The 13,448-nt window shown below is 38.9% G+C and overlaps 1 protein-coding gene across 3 annotated transcripts in view; it reads right to left on the bottom strand.

Moving 5' to 3' along the window:
- FAAH2 (fatty acid amide hydrolase 2) overlaps positions 1-12,391 on the bottom strand; it is an 81,274-nt gene extending 68,883 nt beyond the window's left edge. The window contains exons 1-2 of one of the 3 annotated variants that reach the window (XM_081043170.1): positions 12,068-12,391; positions 702-784 (exon numbers count right to left, since the gene is read on the bottom strand). In XM_081043170.1, the coding sequence (XP_080899296.1) occupies positions 702-784; positions 12,068-12,259 (275 nt within the window). In that variant the 5' untranslated portion in view covers positions 12,260-12,391. Of the gene's footprint in view, positions 1-701; positions 785-11,751; positions 11,862-12,067 lie in introns of those variants that run through there. The other 2 variants (XM_081043171.1, XM_081043172.1) reach the window with 2 other exon arrangements.
- Between the last annotated feature and the right edge of the window lie 1,057 nt (positions 12,392-13,448).

The following is a 13,448-nucleotide window of genomic DNA, read 5'->3' as shown; positions in this document are numbered from 1 at the left end:
GGCACCTTGAGCTGAGCTGCCTCCCGGATGGCTCAGTTGGTTGGAGCATGGGCTCTCAACCACAGGGTTGCCAGTTCAATTCCTCGAGTCCTGCAAGGGATGGTGGGCTGTGCCCCCTGCAACTAGCAACGGCAACTGGACCTGGAGCTGAGCTGTGTCCTCCACAACTAAGACTGAAAGAACAACTTGAAGCTGAATGGCACCCTCCACAACTAAGATTGAAAGGGCAACAACTTGACTTGGAAAAAATTCCTGGAAGTACACAGTGTTCCCCAATAAAAAGTCCTGTTCTCCTTCCCCCCAAAAAAAAAAAAAATTCTTAAAAAAAATACCATCTGCTATACTATATCCACATTGGATAATGTAATAATAAGGGAGGTTTCTCCTATTAGAGTCCCTACCAAAGACTCATTAATTCAATAAGCATTCAATGATACGTACCAAGTTTCAGGTCTTCTTCTGGATGTTGAAAATGTAAAATCCAACAAAATATATTTCTTGCCATTGAAGACCTTAAAGTCAGTGGGTGGTTATAGAAGGCATACAAAGAAGCATAAAGGGTCAACAAAGGGCAGGAAGTGCTGAATTATAAATCAGGGCATGTCCCAGAGGGAAACCAAAGGAAGGACATGGGAAGAGGCATCTAGGAAAAATAGGCCACAGAAATACAACAAAAACCAGGACAGAGTAAAAATGCTCACCTGTACTTGACAATTCCATTGATCAGTGGGTTCACATCCATGATTCTGTTGATATAAGCCTGAATAACATCTATGCATTTCACCTGCAAAATACAGTAATTTATTTAACAAGTGTTTACTTAAATACTTGTGGAATGGATAAATTGTTCTTTAACAAAAAACTCCTTTGTGCATTAATCACTATTTATTTAGGACAACTTCAATGAATTATCCAGTACAGTCCACTGTGAGGGTGTAAAAGATGGCTACTTTGAAGCTAAGAAATCAGAAATATACCAGTATTAAATTACTCTGCAAAATGGGTAAGAATGAAAGGCATAAATGCTACTCTATGTAAATAAAAATTGGAGTCTACGGAAATATGGAGTCACACTTATACATGCAGTGGTACCTCGGTTTTCGAACATAATCCGTTCCAGAAGACTGTTTGAGTTCTGAAACGTTCTTAAACAGTCGACGGCTAGGCCTCAGGATCTTGCACTCAGCGGAAGCCACAAGACATGTTCGACTTCCGAGGAATGTTCAAAAACCGAAGCATTTAATTCCTGGTTTACGGCGTTAGTAAACGGAAATGTTCGTCAATGGAGACGTTCGAAAACCAAGGTACTACTGTAAATATATATACATATATATATATGTACATATATATATATGTATATATACATGTTCAATTAGTAAATATTATTCTAGTAAATATAGAATAATATTTACCACCCCTGCAGCAGGTCCCCTCCCAGGTGGCCCTGATGTAGGCAGTCCCAGTGGCCAGCTTCAAAATTAGCTGGAGCATCACCCAGCTACCTTCAAGGATGACACACCAAGGGGTGAACTGAACAAGCCCCACAGCCCTACTGAGGCAAATCCTACTCTGCAGGGTCAGTCCCTGAACCATAACTCCTTCACTATAGTCACAGCCAGTCCTCACAACCAAGGAGGCTGAGGGTCAATCCCTCCCACTGATGAGCAAACAGCAACCAAGGCTCAACTACAAGAGGTCACACACAACCCACACAGGGAACACACTTGGAGTGTGTGGCTGAGGTAATCAGGAAGATTGCACCATTGGGCCTCACAGGACACCTCCTACATAAGGTCACTCACTCTACTAAGACTGGCAGGCATAGTAGCCCTACCTAATACAAAGAAATGAACACAGGGAGGCAGCCAGAATTAGGAGACAAAGAAACATGTCCCAAATGAAAGAATAGAACAAAGTTCCAGAAAAAAAAGAAAAAAAACTAAACAAAATAGAGATAAGCGATCTATCATATGCAGTTCCAAACACTGGTTATAAGGATGCTCAACGATCTCAGGGAGAACTTCAACAAAGATATAGGAAACAAACAAAAAAAAGAGAAAACAGTATGGAGGTATCTCAGGAATCTGAAAATGGAACTACCCTATGATCCAGTAATTCCACTCCTAGGCATCTACCCGGAGAAATCCAAAACTCCAATTCAAAAATCTGTATGCACTCCTATGTTTATTGCAGCACTTTACACAATAGCCAAGATATGGAAACAACCGAAATGCCCATCGGTACATGACTGGATTAAGAAGCTGTGGTACATTTATACAATGGAGTATTACGCAGCCATAAAGAAGAAAGAAATCTTATCATTTGCAACAACATTGATGGATCTAGAGAACATTATGTTAAGTGAAATAAGTCAGAAAGAGAAAGACAAGTACCATATGATCTCACTTATATGCGGAATCTAAAGAAAAGAATATGCGAATGAACTAATCAGAAACAGTTTTGGGGACACAAAGAAAAAAACGAGAGTTGTTAGATGGGCGGGGGGGGGTGGGGTTGGGGATAAGGGGAAAGGTGAAGGGATTAGGAAGCAGCTGGTAACCACAAGATGGCCTTAGGGTTTTTTGAAAATTAATTTGGGGAAGGTATTCAATAATGTAAAGATTTTGTTGGGTATCCGATGGACATGCGTCCTATTTGGGAGAGCACCTCAGGGATACTGTGGATGCCTGATCATGGCATTGTACACCAGAAGCTAAACATTAATGAATGCCAACTATAATTTTATATATATAATGTGATGGCTCAGTGTGAGGTCGGAGGGATAGTGGATAAGGGGAGGGGGTTCACAGTGTGAGGGATATAAATGATGAACATCTAAGTATTACCTTGTCTTGTACACCTGAAACTAATAAATTAAAAAAAAAATTTAAAAAAAAGAAAATACAACAACAAAAAAAAGAGATAGGAAACATAAAAAAGAACCAGCCAAAAATAAAGAATACAATAATGGAAATGAAGAATACATGAGAGCCAATCAATTGTAGATTAGATGAAGCAAAGGATTGAATCAGTGATTTAGAAGATAAGGTAGCACAGAGCACCCAATCAGAACAGAAAAAAAAAATAGTCCAAAAAATGAAGATAGCTTAAGAGGCCTCTGAGATTACACCAAGTATACCAACATTCCCATCATTGGGGTACCAGTAGAAGAGAGAGAATAAAATAATTGAAAACCAATTTAATAAAATAATGACAGAAAAGTTCCCTAACCTGTCAAAGGAAATGGACATACAAGCCCAGGAAGCACAGAGAGTCCTAAACAAGATGTACCCAAAGAGGCCCACACCATGACACATCATAATTGCAATCCCAAAAGTTAAAGACAAAGAGAGAATCTTAAAAGCAGCAAGAGAAAAGCAGTTACCTACGGGGGCGGGGGGGCCCTTAAGACTGTCAGCTAATTTCTCAACAGAAACTTTGCAGGCTGGAAGGGTTTAGCAGGAGATAGTCAAAGAGATGAAAAGTGAGGACCTACAACCAAGATTACTCTAGACAGCAAGGCTATCATTTAGAATCAAAGGACAGATAAAAAGCTTCCCAGATAAGAAAAAGCTGAAGGAGTTCATCACCACCAAACCAGTACTACAAGAAATCTTAGAAGGACTTCTTTAAGATGGAAGTCCCTTAACGAGGGACTTCTTTAAGATGGGACTGCTTTTACAAAGAAGTCAGGAGGATGTAGGGTATAGCATAAGGAATATAGTCAATAATACTGTATTAACTAGGTATGGTGCAAGATAGGTACTAGATCTATCAGTGTGATAGATGGAAGGTGGGTTGGAGGCAGGACGAAAAGGTGAAGGGATTAAGAAATACAAATTGGTAGTTATAAAATAGTCATGGGGATGTAAAATAAAGCATAGGGAATATAACTAATATGGTAATAACTATGTATAGTGCCAGGTGGGTACTAGTCAGAGGGATCACTTTGGAAATTATATAAATATCTAACCACTGTTCTGTATACCTGAAATTAATATAAAACAATATTGAATGTTAACTATAATTGAAAAATTAAAAAGGGGGGGAAAGATATAGGGGAATAAGAGAATCAAAGTTCCAGGTATAAAATAAATAAGTCTTTGTGGATGTAATATACAGTATAGGAAATATAGTCAATAATATTGTGATAGCATGGTATGGTACCAGATGGTTGCTGGACTTATGGCGATCACTTCTTTAGCATAAGAAATAAAATCAATAATATGGTAATAACTATGTATAGTGCTAGATGGGTACTGTTGAATAACTATTATGTATACCTGAAACTAATATAATATTGGATGTTAGATATATTTTAACAAAAATCTTTTAAAAGGAGGAATTTCGAAGCTGGAAACAAAAAAGGAAAGAAAGAGCTATGTGCCAAAATGAAAAGAAAAGTAAAATAAAATAAAGTACAGTCTGCTGGAAAAAAAAGGTATGGACAAAGATATATTAGGTAAATATAAACAATAAGAAAGCACAAATGGTACCATTAATATCAGATAAAGCAAATTTCAAGACTAAAACATGCAATGGTACAATCCATGAAACTGATATTAACAGTCATATACTGTTGGTGTTGAAAAGCAGGCAAATGTATAGAGTATAAATTCCTAAGAATATAAAGAGAACTTGAACAAAAATACAAGTATACTAACAGATAATATAGCACTTTCAAAAATTGACAAATTAAGTAGTCAAAAATAAGGCTATATCCAGAAATGTAATAATGCAGCCAATATATTCAAGGACATACAGAGAGAGAACTTCTCCATCAAGAAGGAACATTCTCTTTGTTCATGAATCATGAACAGACAGTGATCATGTATTTAGTAACAAATGGAGCTCAGAGAGAGAGAATCCCTCAGTGAGTAAGTCCATGCATGGGCCCTTTAAGAGGAGCTCCTAGGACTGCAGCCACTCTCGTCTCACTCAGCCACAATATCCTCTGGTTTTCACAGCCAGAAGTTATGCAGACTTCTCTCCCTGGGACTGAAACCCTGGGCTGGGGAGTTTGGTGTGGCGCTGGGAAACCTCACTCCTCCAGGGGAGACCTCCATCCCCAAGATTGTCCTTCCAGTTTTTAATGGTCACACATGGGTGTGGGACCAGCATATTCTGCATCTCTGCCCCTGGTACCAGTCTCAAGGTGGCTTCTTCTGCCTGTCTTTAGTTGTATGGCTTTGGTTCAGCTTGACTTCATGTGATTCTCAGTGATGGTTCTTCTGTAGTTTAGTTGTAATTTTGATGTGGTCGTGAGAGCAGGTAAACACAGCATTTACCTACTCCACCATCTTGACCAGAAATCCAGCCCTTATTCTTAAGAGAAAAATAAAAGGCAAACCTTTGGGTAGTTCTGGTCAAGATGGCACAGTAGATGAATGCTGTACTTGCCTCCTCCCATGACCACAACAAAATTATGGAACAATCAACCTGCAGAACAGTTTGAAGATTAGCTGAACACAAACCATATAAATAAAGATATAAAGAAGAGGCCACAGAGAGTGGTAGGAGGGGCGGAGACATGAAACAGGCTGGCCCCACACCCATGTGTGGTGGTTAAGAATTGGGAGGGATATCTCAGCTGTGAAGGTCCCTATTGAGGAGTGAGCATCTTCAGCGCAGAGCACCAGTGCCAGGAAGAGGAGTCCACAGAACATAATGCTGTGAAAATCAGTGGAGATTCCTTCCATCCCAGTGAAACAGAAGGCAGCTGGAAACCCAGACGTCCTCTTAAAGGGCCCACACAAGACTCACTTGTTCATTGGGACTCACCCTAAGCTGCAGCAAAAGGCACCAGAGACATTCAGGGAGAAACTGAATTGTGTGGCTTAAGAGCGTGGGCTGGAGGGACAGCTGCCATTGTCCCTATGTTGATCCCTCCTCCCAGACAGTCAGCAGGCAGGCAACATCTTTCCTGTGTTGAGTTCTTCTCCCATATAGCCTGTGGGCAGGCACCAAATGTAAATCTGCATTGACCTGCTGAACAACACTTGCCCCACCCTGGTGGCTCCCTGAGACCCTGTCTCACCTAACTTCCAAACTCTTTCAGTGGCTGTGATTCACAGTCAGCCGTCAGGCAGTGACTGGCCTCATGGAGCCCTGTGCCTTTTGCTGAGCTGCCCCAGTCCTAATACAAGCATACAGCGCTTGTATGCTATAGTTGTGGCCAATGCTCAAGCCAGTCAGTCTGAGGGTGAACGACACCCACTAATGTGCCAACAGCAATCAAGGCTAAACTACAACAGGAGGGCCCACACAATGCACACAAGGGACACTTGAGGGACACCTGGCTTAGGTGATCATAGAGACTGTACTACTGGGCACCACAGAACACCTACAACGTAAGGCCAACTTTCCAAGACTGGGAGACATAGTGTACCTACCTAATGCACAGAAACAAATACAGACAAGCAGCCAAAATGAGAAGACTAAAAAAAAAAAAAGTCTCAAATGAAAGAAGAGGAGAAAACTGCAGAAACAAAATTAAATCAAATGGAGGCAAGCAATCTAACAGATACAGGGTTCAAAACAATGGTTATAAGGATGCTCAATGAACTTAGGGGAATAATACATGAACTCAGTGAGAACTTGAACGGAGAAAGTATGAATAAAAAGGCACACAGAAACCATAATAAAGAACCAGTCATAAAAAAGAATACAATAACTTAAATGAAGAATGCACTAGAAAAAATCAACAGCAGATTAGATAAAGCAGAGGACTGAATCAGCCATTTTGAAGACAAGGAAGCAGAAAACACCCAATCAGAACAGCAAAAAGAAAACAGAATAAAATAAAAATGAGGATAGTTAAGGAGCCTCTGGGACAACATCAAGCATACCAACAATCACATCACAGGGGTACCAGAAGGAGAAAAGAGAGAGAGCAAGGGATTGCAAACCTATTTGAAGAAATAATAACTGAAAACTTCCCTAACCTGGTGAAGGAAACAGACATATGAATCCAAAAATTGCAGAGAATCCCAAACAAGATGAACCTAAAGAGGACCACACCAAGACATATCATAATTAAAATGGCAACAGGTAAAGACAAAGAGAGCATCTTAAAAGCAGCAAGAGAAAGGCAGTTAGTTACCTACAAGGGAGCCCCCATAATGAACAAAAACATTGCAGACCAGAAGGCACTGGCAAGAAATATTCAAAGTGATGAAAAGGAAGGACATACAAGAAAGACTACTCTACCCAATACAGCTATCATTTAAAATTGACAGAGAGACAAAAGGCTTCCAGACAAGAAAAGCAAAAATAATCCATCACTACAAAATCAGTATTAAAAGAAATGTTAAATGGAATTCTTGAAGGAAGAAGAAGAAGAAGAAGAAGAAGAAGAAGAAGAAGAAGAAGAAGAAGAAGAAGAAGAAGAAACATAAATATCAATAATAAGAAAGCAATAACTACATATCTACCAACAATTACTTCAAATGTAAATGGATTGAATGCTCCAATCAAATGACAGGGTTGCTGAATGGATATGAAAACAAGACCCTACACATACTTCCTATAAGACACTCACTTCAGATCGAAAGACACACACAGACTGAAAGTAAAGGAATGGGAAAAATATTTCATGAAAATGGAAACAACAAAAAGCTGGGGTAGCACTACTTATACCAGACAAAATAGACTTTAAAATAAAGGCTATAATAAGAGACAAAGAATGACATTTCATACTGATAAAGGGATCAATCCAACAAGACAATATAACCCTTGTAAATATTTGTGCACCCAACATAGGGGCACCCAACTATAGACAGCAAATACTGATGAACATAAGAGGACAGATCAACAGTAATACAGTCATCGTAGTGGACTTAACACCACACTGACATTCAAGGGATAGATCTTCCAGACAGAAAATCAACAAGGAAACAACAGCAAACTTAAAGGACACATTAGACCAGAGGATTTAATTGATATTTTTAGAGCATTTCACTCCAAAGCAGCAGAATATACATTCTTTTCAAGTGCACGTGGAACATTTCCCAGGACACACCACATGTTAGGCCAACACAAGTCTCAACAAATTTAAGAAGACTGAAATCATATCAGACGTCTTCCCCTGTGGCAATGGTATGAAACTAGAAATCAATTACAAGAAAAAACAAAACAAAACAAAACTGAAAAACACACAAAAACGTGGGGGCTAAATAACATGCTACTAAATAACGGATGGGTCAACAATGAGATCAAGGAAGAAAGCTAAACATACCTTGAGACAAATGAAAATGGAAACATAATGACTCCAAATCTATGGGACACAGCAAAAGCAATCCTAAGGAAATTCATAGCAATACAGGCTTACTTCAAAAACAAGAAAAATCTCAAATAAACAATCTAACCCTACACCTAAAAGAACTAGAAAAAGAACAGCAAACAAAGCGTGAATAGATATTTCTCCAAAGGGGACATACAGATGGTCAATAGACACATGAAAAGATGCTCAATGTCAGTAATCACCAGAGAAATGCAAATTAAAACCACAATGAGATATCATCTCACACCTGTCAGCATGTGTGTCATCAATAAATCAACAAACAAGTATTGGCAAGGATGTGGAGAAAAGGGAACCCTCCTGCACTGTCAACGGGACTGCAAATTGGTGCAGCCACTATGGAAAACGGTGTGGAGATTCTTTAAACAATTAAAAAAAGAACTCCCTTATGACCCAGCAATTCCATTTCTGGGTATTTATCTGAAGAAATCCAAAACTCAAATTCGAAAAGATATATACACCCTTATGTTCACTGCAGCACTTTTTAAAAGACAGCCAAGATATGGAAGCAACCTAAGTGCCTGTCAATAGACAATTGGATAAAGAAGAGGTGTTACACACATACAATGAAGTATTACTCAGCTACAAAAAAATGAAACCTTACCATTTGTGACAACATGGATGGACTTAAGTGAAATAAGTCAGATAGACAAAGACAAATACCATGTGATTTCACTTATATGTGGAATCTAAAAACATAAAATTAAATAAACAAACAAACAAAACAGAAACACATTCATAGATACAGGGAACAAACTGATGGTTTCCAGATGGGAGGAGGGGTTGAGGGGCTGGGTGAAAAAAGTGAAAGGATTAAGAATTACAAGTTGGTAGTTATAAAATAGTCACAGGGATGTTAAGTACAGTATAGGAAACATATCCAATATTATTGTAATATCTATGCATGGTATCAGATGGGTACTAGAAGTGTCAGGGTGATTTCTTTGTCATAAGGTATGTAAATGTCTAACCAGTATGCTGTATACCTGAAACTAATGTAATTTTGAATTCCAACTGTAACTGAATTTTTTTTAAAAAAAAAGAATGCATTGTGTGATTATTAGATGCAAAGTCAATTATTAAGTGTAAACTTTGTTTACCTACTGGATGTACATCAATTTTATATCTGGTGAGTAGGTATCTAAATTGTTTGACACAATATTTTGTATCTGTTGGGGTAATAGTATTATTAATTTTGTGTTTTTAAAGGGTATGGACTATTCTCTCATTATTAAAGAATTTATAAAGAAAACTATTACAGCATGGAAACAATAATAATTTTGAGAAAAAAATGAAAATAATTTTCAATAATAAACAGACTTTATCCTCTAAAAAAAGACAAAACTTTAGCCTTCAGAGACAGAAAGAAAACAGACTAGGGAGTTAATGGTCTTTTCAAGCCTGCAGTAATGGTATAAAGACTAAAGAAGATTAAGTGCCATCCTCATTGCAAAGCCAGGGTAAATAAGAAGACAGGAAAATACTTGAATTTTCCGATGAAGGTCTCAAGGTAAACTGAAGATACCAGTACTTTAGCACTTTTCTTCACCCAGTGCACAGGATTTACTCATTCATTTACTTAGGCACCTAAAGATAACAGCGAATGCATATGGGTAACACCTGAGTGAGTGAGTATACACAGTCTGTTGGAGTTAATACTCTTTAAATAGGTGATATTGTCAATATCCTTATATTTACACTTCCATCTTGATGTTAGAGTAATTTCTTGCTGTTTAATATGAGAATTGGAGATAAAATATACAAAGTTCCTAGTACACAGTATGCACTGTATAAGTGGTAGCTGCTATTATTCCATCTAGAGCCTTAGACTTAACCAAAATTGCAACTGGAACTGACCCAGTGTTACATAAAAAGATAGGTCAAATCATCATTAAGTTTTTTAATGGCTTCCTTCCAGGCCCTGGCAATAAGACTGAAAGGAAGCCAGCTTTCTGAAACATTCAAGTGTCTAGGGCAGTGTTTCTCAGCCTTGGTACTATTGGCATTTTGGGGCCAGTTAATTCTTTGTTATGGAGTGGGCTATCCTGTGCATTGTAGGATGTTTAGCAGCATCCCTGGCCTCTATCCATTCAATGTAAAACACTTCACCCAGTTGTGACAACCAAAAATATCCCCAGATATTGTCAAATGTCCTCTGGGGGACAAAATTGCTCCCAGTTGAGAACCCCCTACTCTAGAGAAATGAAGGAAATACAAAAGAAAAGGCGGAGGTTGTGGGAGGCAGAACCTTGGAAAGACTGAGGGAAAACTAGGACAAAGAATACTTTGTATCCTGTCCACTTCTTATCTTTATAACATTTTTATACAAAGTATATGTAGATAATCTGTTCTCACGGGTAAGCATAAACATATTCATAATGGCTATCATTTCCAAAAACCTGACTTATATAGGAGTATTATGCCAGGCAGTGTTTTTAAGAGTTTTACATATATGAACCTAATTAACTTAATTAACCCTCACAACATCTCTATAAGTTATATTCTATTTTCAAGTCTATTTTTCTTGCAGAATATCAGAGGCACTGAAAGATTATAATGTTTCCGAGATTACATAGCAAAATAGTAGGAGACCAGGATTTGTGAACCCAGGCAGCCTGGCTCCAGAGTCCAGCTTTCAAAATCACTATATTACACAGTCTACTGCTTGCCAGGTGCTTGACGTGCATTATCTGCAATTGTCCTGGCAACCCTTGCCCAGGGTCATAGAGCTATGAAGACACATACCCAAAATTGAAACCTATTGTCTTTCTGCTATACATCTCACTCCCCAACTGTTAGCAAAAAGCATGCATGGGGGACAAAAAGCTAGGAGGGGATACAGGAAAACGGCAAGAAATGTCATTGAAAGGTTACCAGGAGTATAAAAAAAAACATTCTAGATTATGGTAATAAAGCAAAGAGGAAAAACAAATGAGAAAACAGGGATAAAAAGAAGAGGAGAATAAAGAAATACTAGAGTATAATCCAAGATCTCTAGGGAACTAACTATTCACATTATACAGAAATAGATGGTCCTGCTTGCACTCTATAGAGAACAATTATCTGAACTGCTTAAATCTTTGTATTAAGAATTTCCATCAATTTTTTGGGTATTTGTGCAAATCGTTTTACCTCGGGTTTCTCATGTGTAAAATGGGGATATTACCTAGAGAATTACATCAGCGAGACAGAATATGTTTAAGTGGCCTGCACTATATTTGACATGTATTATGTACTAAAAGCTACTATTATCCTAGGGCATGTACTATCTGGAGCAGGTAAGCATTTTTAAATATAAAAATCCCTTGAACAAGAAGCAGCGGGCAGGGCGGGGTGGGGGCAGGAACCGGACGGAGCTCAAGAAGAATTAATTCCCCTGAGAATGAGTTTGTGAAGCGCACGTAAGAGATGCAGAAAATTTCTACAACTGAAAAGTAGTTTGTAAACCGCACCTGATTTATCCCCGCTCAATTATTACGCACAAACGGGACAGATGGACAGGAAGGACTGTGAGGCGTGCCAAAATAACCCAAGTGATGCCTACAGCAAAAGCTCTGGGTATAAGCATACTACAACTCCCAGAAGTCTCCTTTTATCCACAATGAATGCCTCTCCTATGTCGCCGGAGTAGAGTGTGGAAAGGAAATTGATTTCCACCAAACCCAAACTCGTTATAACAACGACCGCCACTAAACTTCCTGGAGTTTAGTTCCACTAAGAGACCTGTTTCTCCACACTCTTTTGAATCAGCCCGCGCGTTACACTCACCTTCCTCTGTCGGATCAGCTTGGCCAGCTGCACCCCCGAAAGCAGCAGTAATGGTTCAGTCACAGGCCGTGTGGTCATTGAATCAAACTTGGGGCTACCAAAGGCTCGAGCTGCTTGGCCTACTAGGCCAATAAGAAAGCCCATTGCCTGCAGGAGCAGCAACTGGATTCTGGCGGTGAGCAGAGGCGCCATAGCGGCCTGGATTCCGCACGGTCCTAGTGCGTGAAGGTTCCGTGCACCCTAGGCAAAATGAGGAGAAAAGACTAAGCAAGGAGGTGTTTAGGAATCCTTCCTTTTATAAGTCCAGTATCTACCCACAATTCCACAGGAGCTTGTTTGTCATCACCTGCTGGGCTCTGGGCCAGAGATAGGGGCGGAGTAAAGTCTTCCCAGCAACTGCCTGTGTACAATGCAACCCATTGTTAGTGCTGGTGTAACCCAACCCAGAAAGTGAGATATAAGACAGAGCAGTGGCTTTCGAGTTCCCAGTTCTGCCACTAGCTGGCCTTGGCCAATTTACACTGTTTCTAGTATTCAGTTTGTTCAAATGAAAAATGGGAATAATTACTCTTACATCACAGACTTATGGTAAACACTAGATAATTAAACACGGTACGATTTATGGCAAATAGTAGGTTATAAGTGGTAGTGATAATTTATTTCAGTTGTACTTTTGAAAAAATTGTTGTAAGTATACCTTTGCATGTAACACTTCAGTATGTTCAAAAACTACATAACAAACACATATATATTATCTATATCCATATTATTTAATCCTTATAAGATCACAGATAGTACTGATGAATTAAAAAAAAATGTCTAGCCCACGTTTCTCTCCTAAACTCCTGATACTTGAAAGCAAATGCCTGTTTTACATCTCCATGTGAATGTTTTACACATCTTTCAAATTTTCATCATTTTGCCAAACCTGCTGTCCCTGCAGGTTCATAAATGGCATTTTTTATCCACCCAATCAGCCATACCAAAAATCTGGAGATCATCCCAGATCCTTCCTTTTCTCTCATCTTCATGAATACTTAGCAAGTCCAGTTACTATCTTTCCCTCTCACTCTGCTCTTGCTTGGATCTCACTGACATTTCTGTGAACTTCTACAAATAATCAATTGATCACCCGGCCTTTATTTAGAGTGTTTTTCCTAATATACAAATCTTACTATGTTAGTCCCCTAGCGATAACTGCAATGATTCCCCACTTTCCTCAGATTGAAGCCCCATCTACTTTGTCTGGTATTCAAATATCTCATGATTGGTGTCTGTAAACCTCTGTATCTCATCCGTAGCTTATTCTGTTCCTCACATGTGATGCACCTGCCAAACAAAACCATCTGAAGGGTCTCTCTCTCCCCTTCATATCTTTGCA

The sequence above is a fragment of the Rhinolophus hipposideros genome (genome assembly GCF_964194185.1).
Source record: "Rhinolophus hipposideros genome assembly, chromosome: X".
NCBI classification, from domain to species: domain Eukaryota; kingdom Metazoa; phylum Chordata; class Mammalia; order Chiroptera; family Rhinolophidae; genus Rhinolophus; species Rhinolophus hipposideros.
The sequence above is the reverse complement of the archived record's forward strand: the minus strand, read 5'-3'. Positions and strand labels throughout refer to the sequence as shown.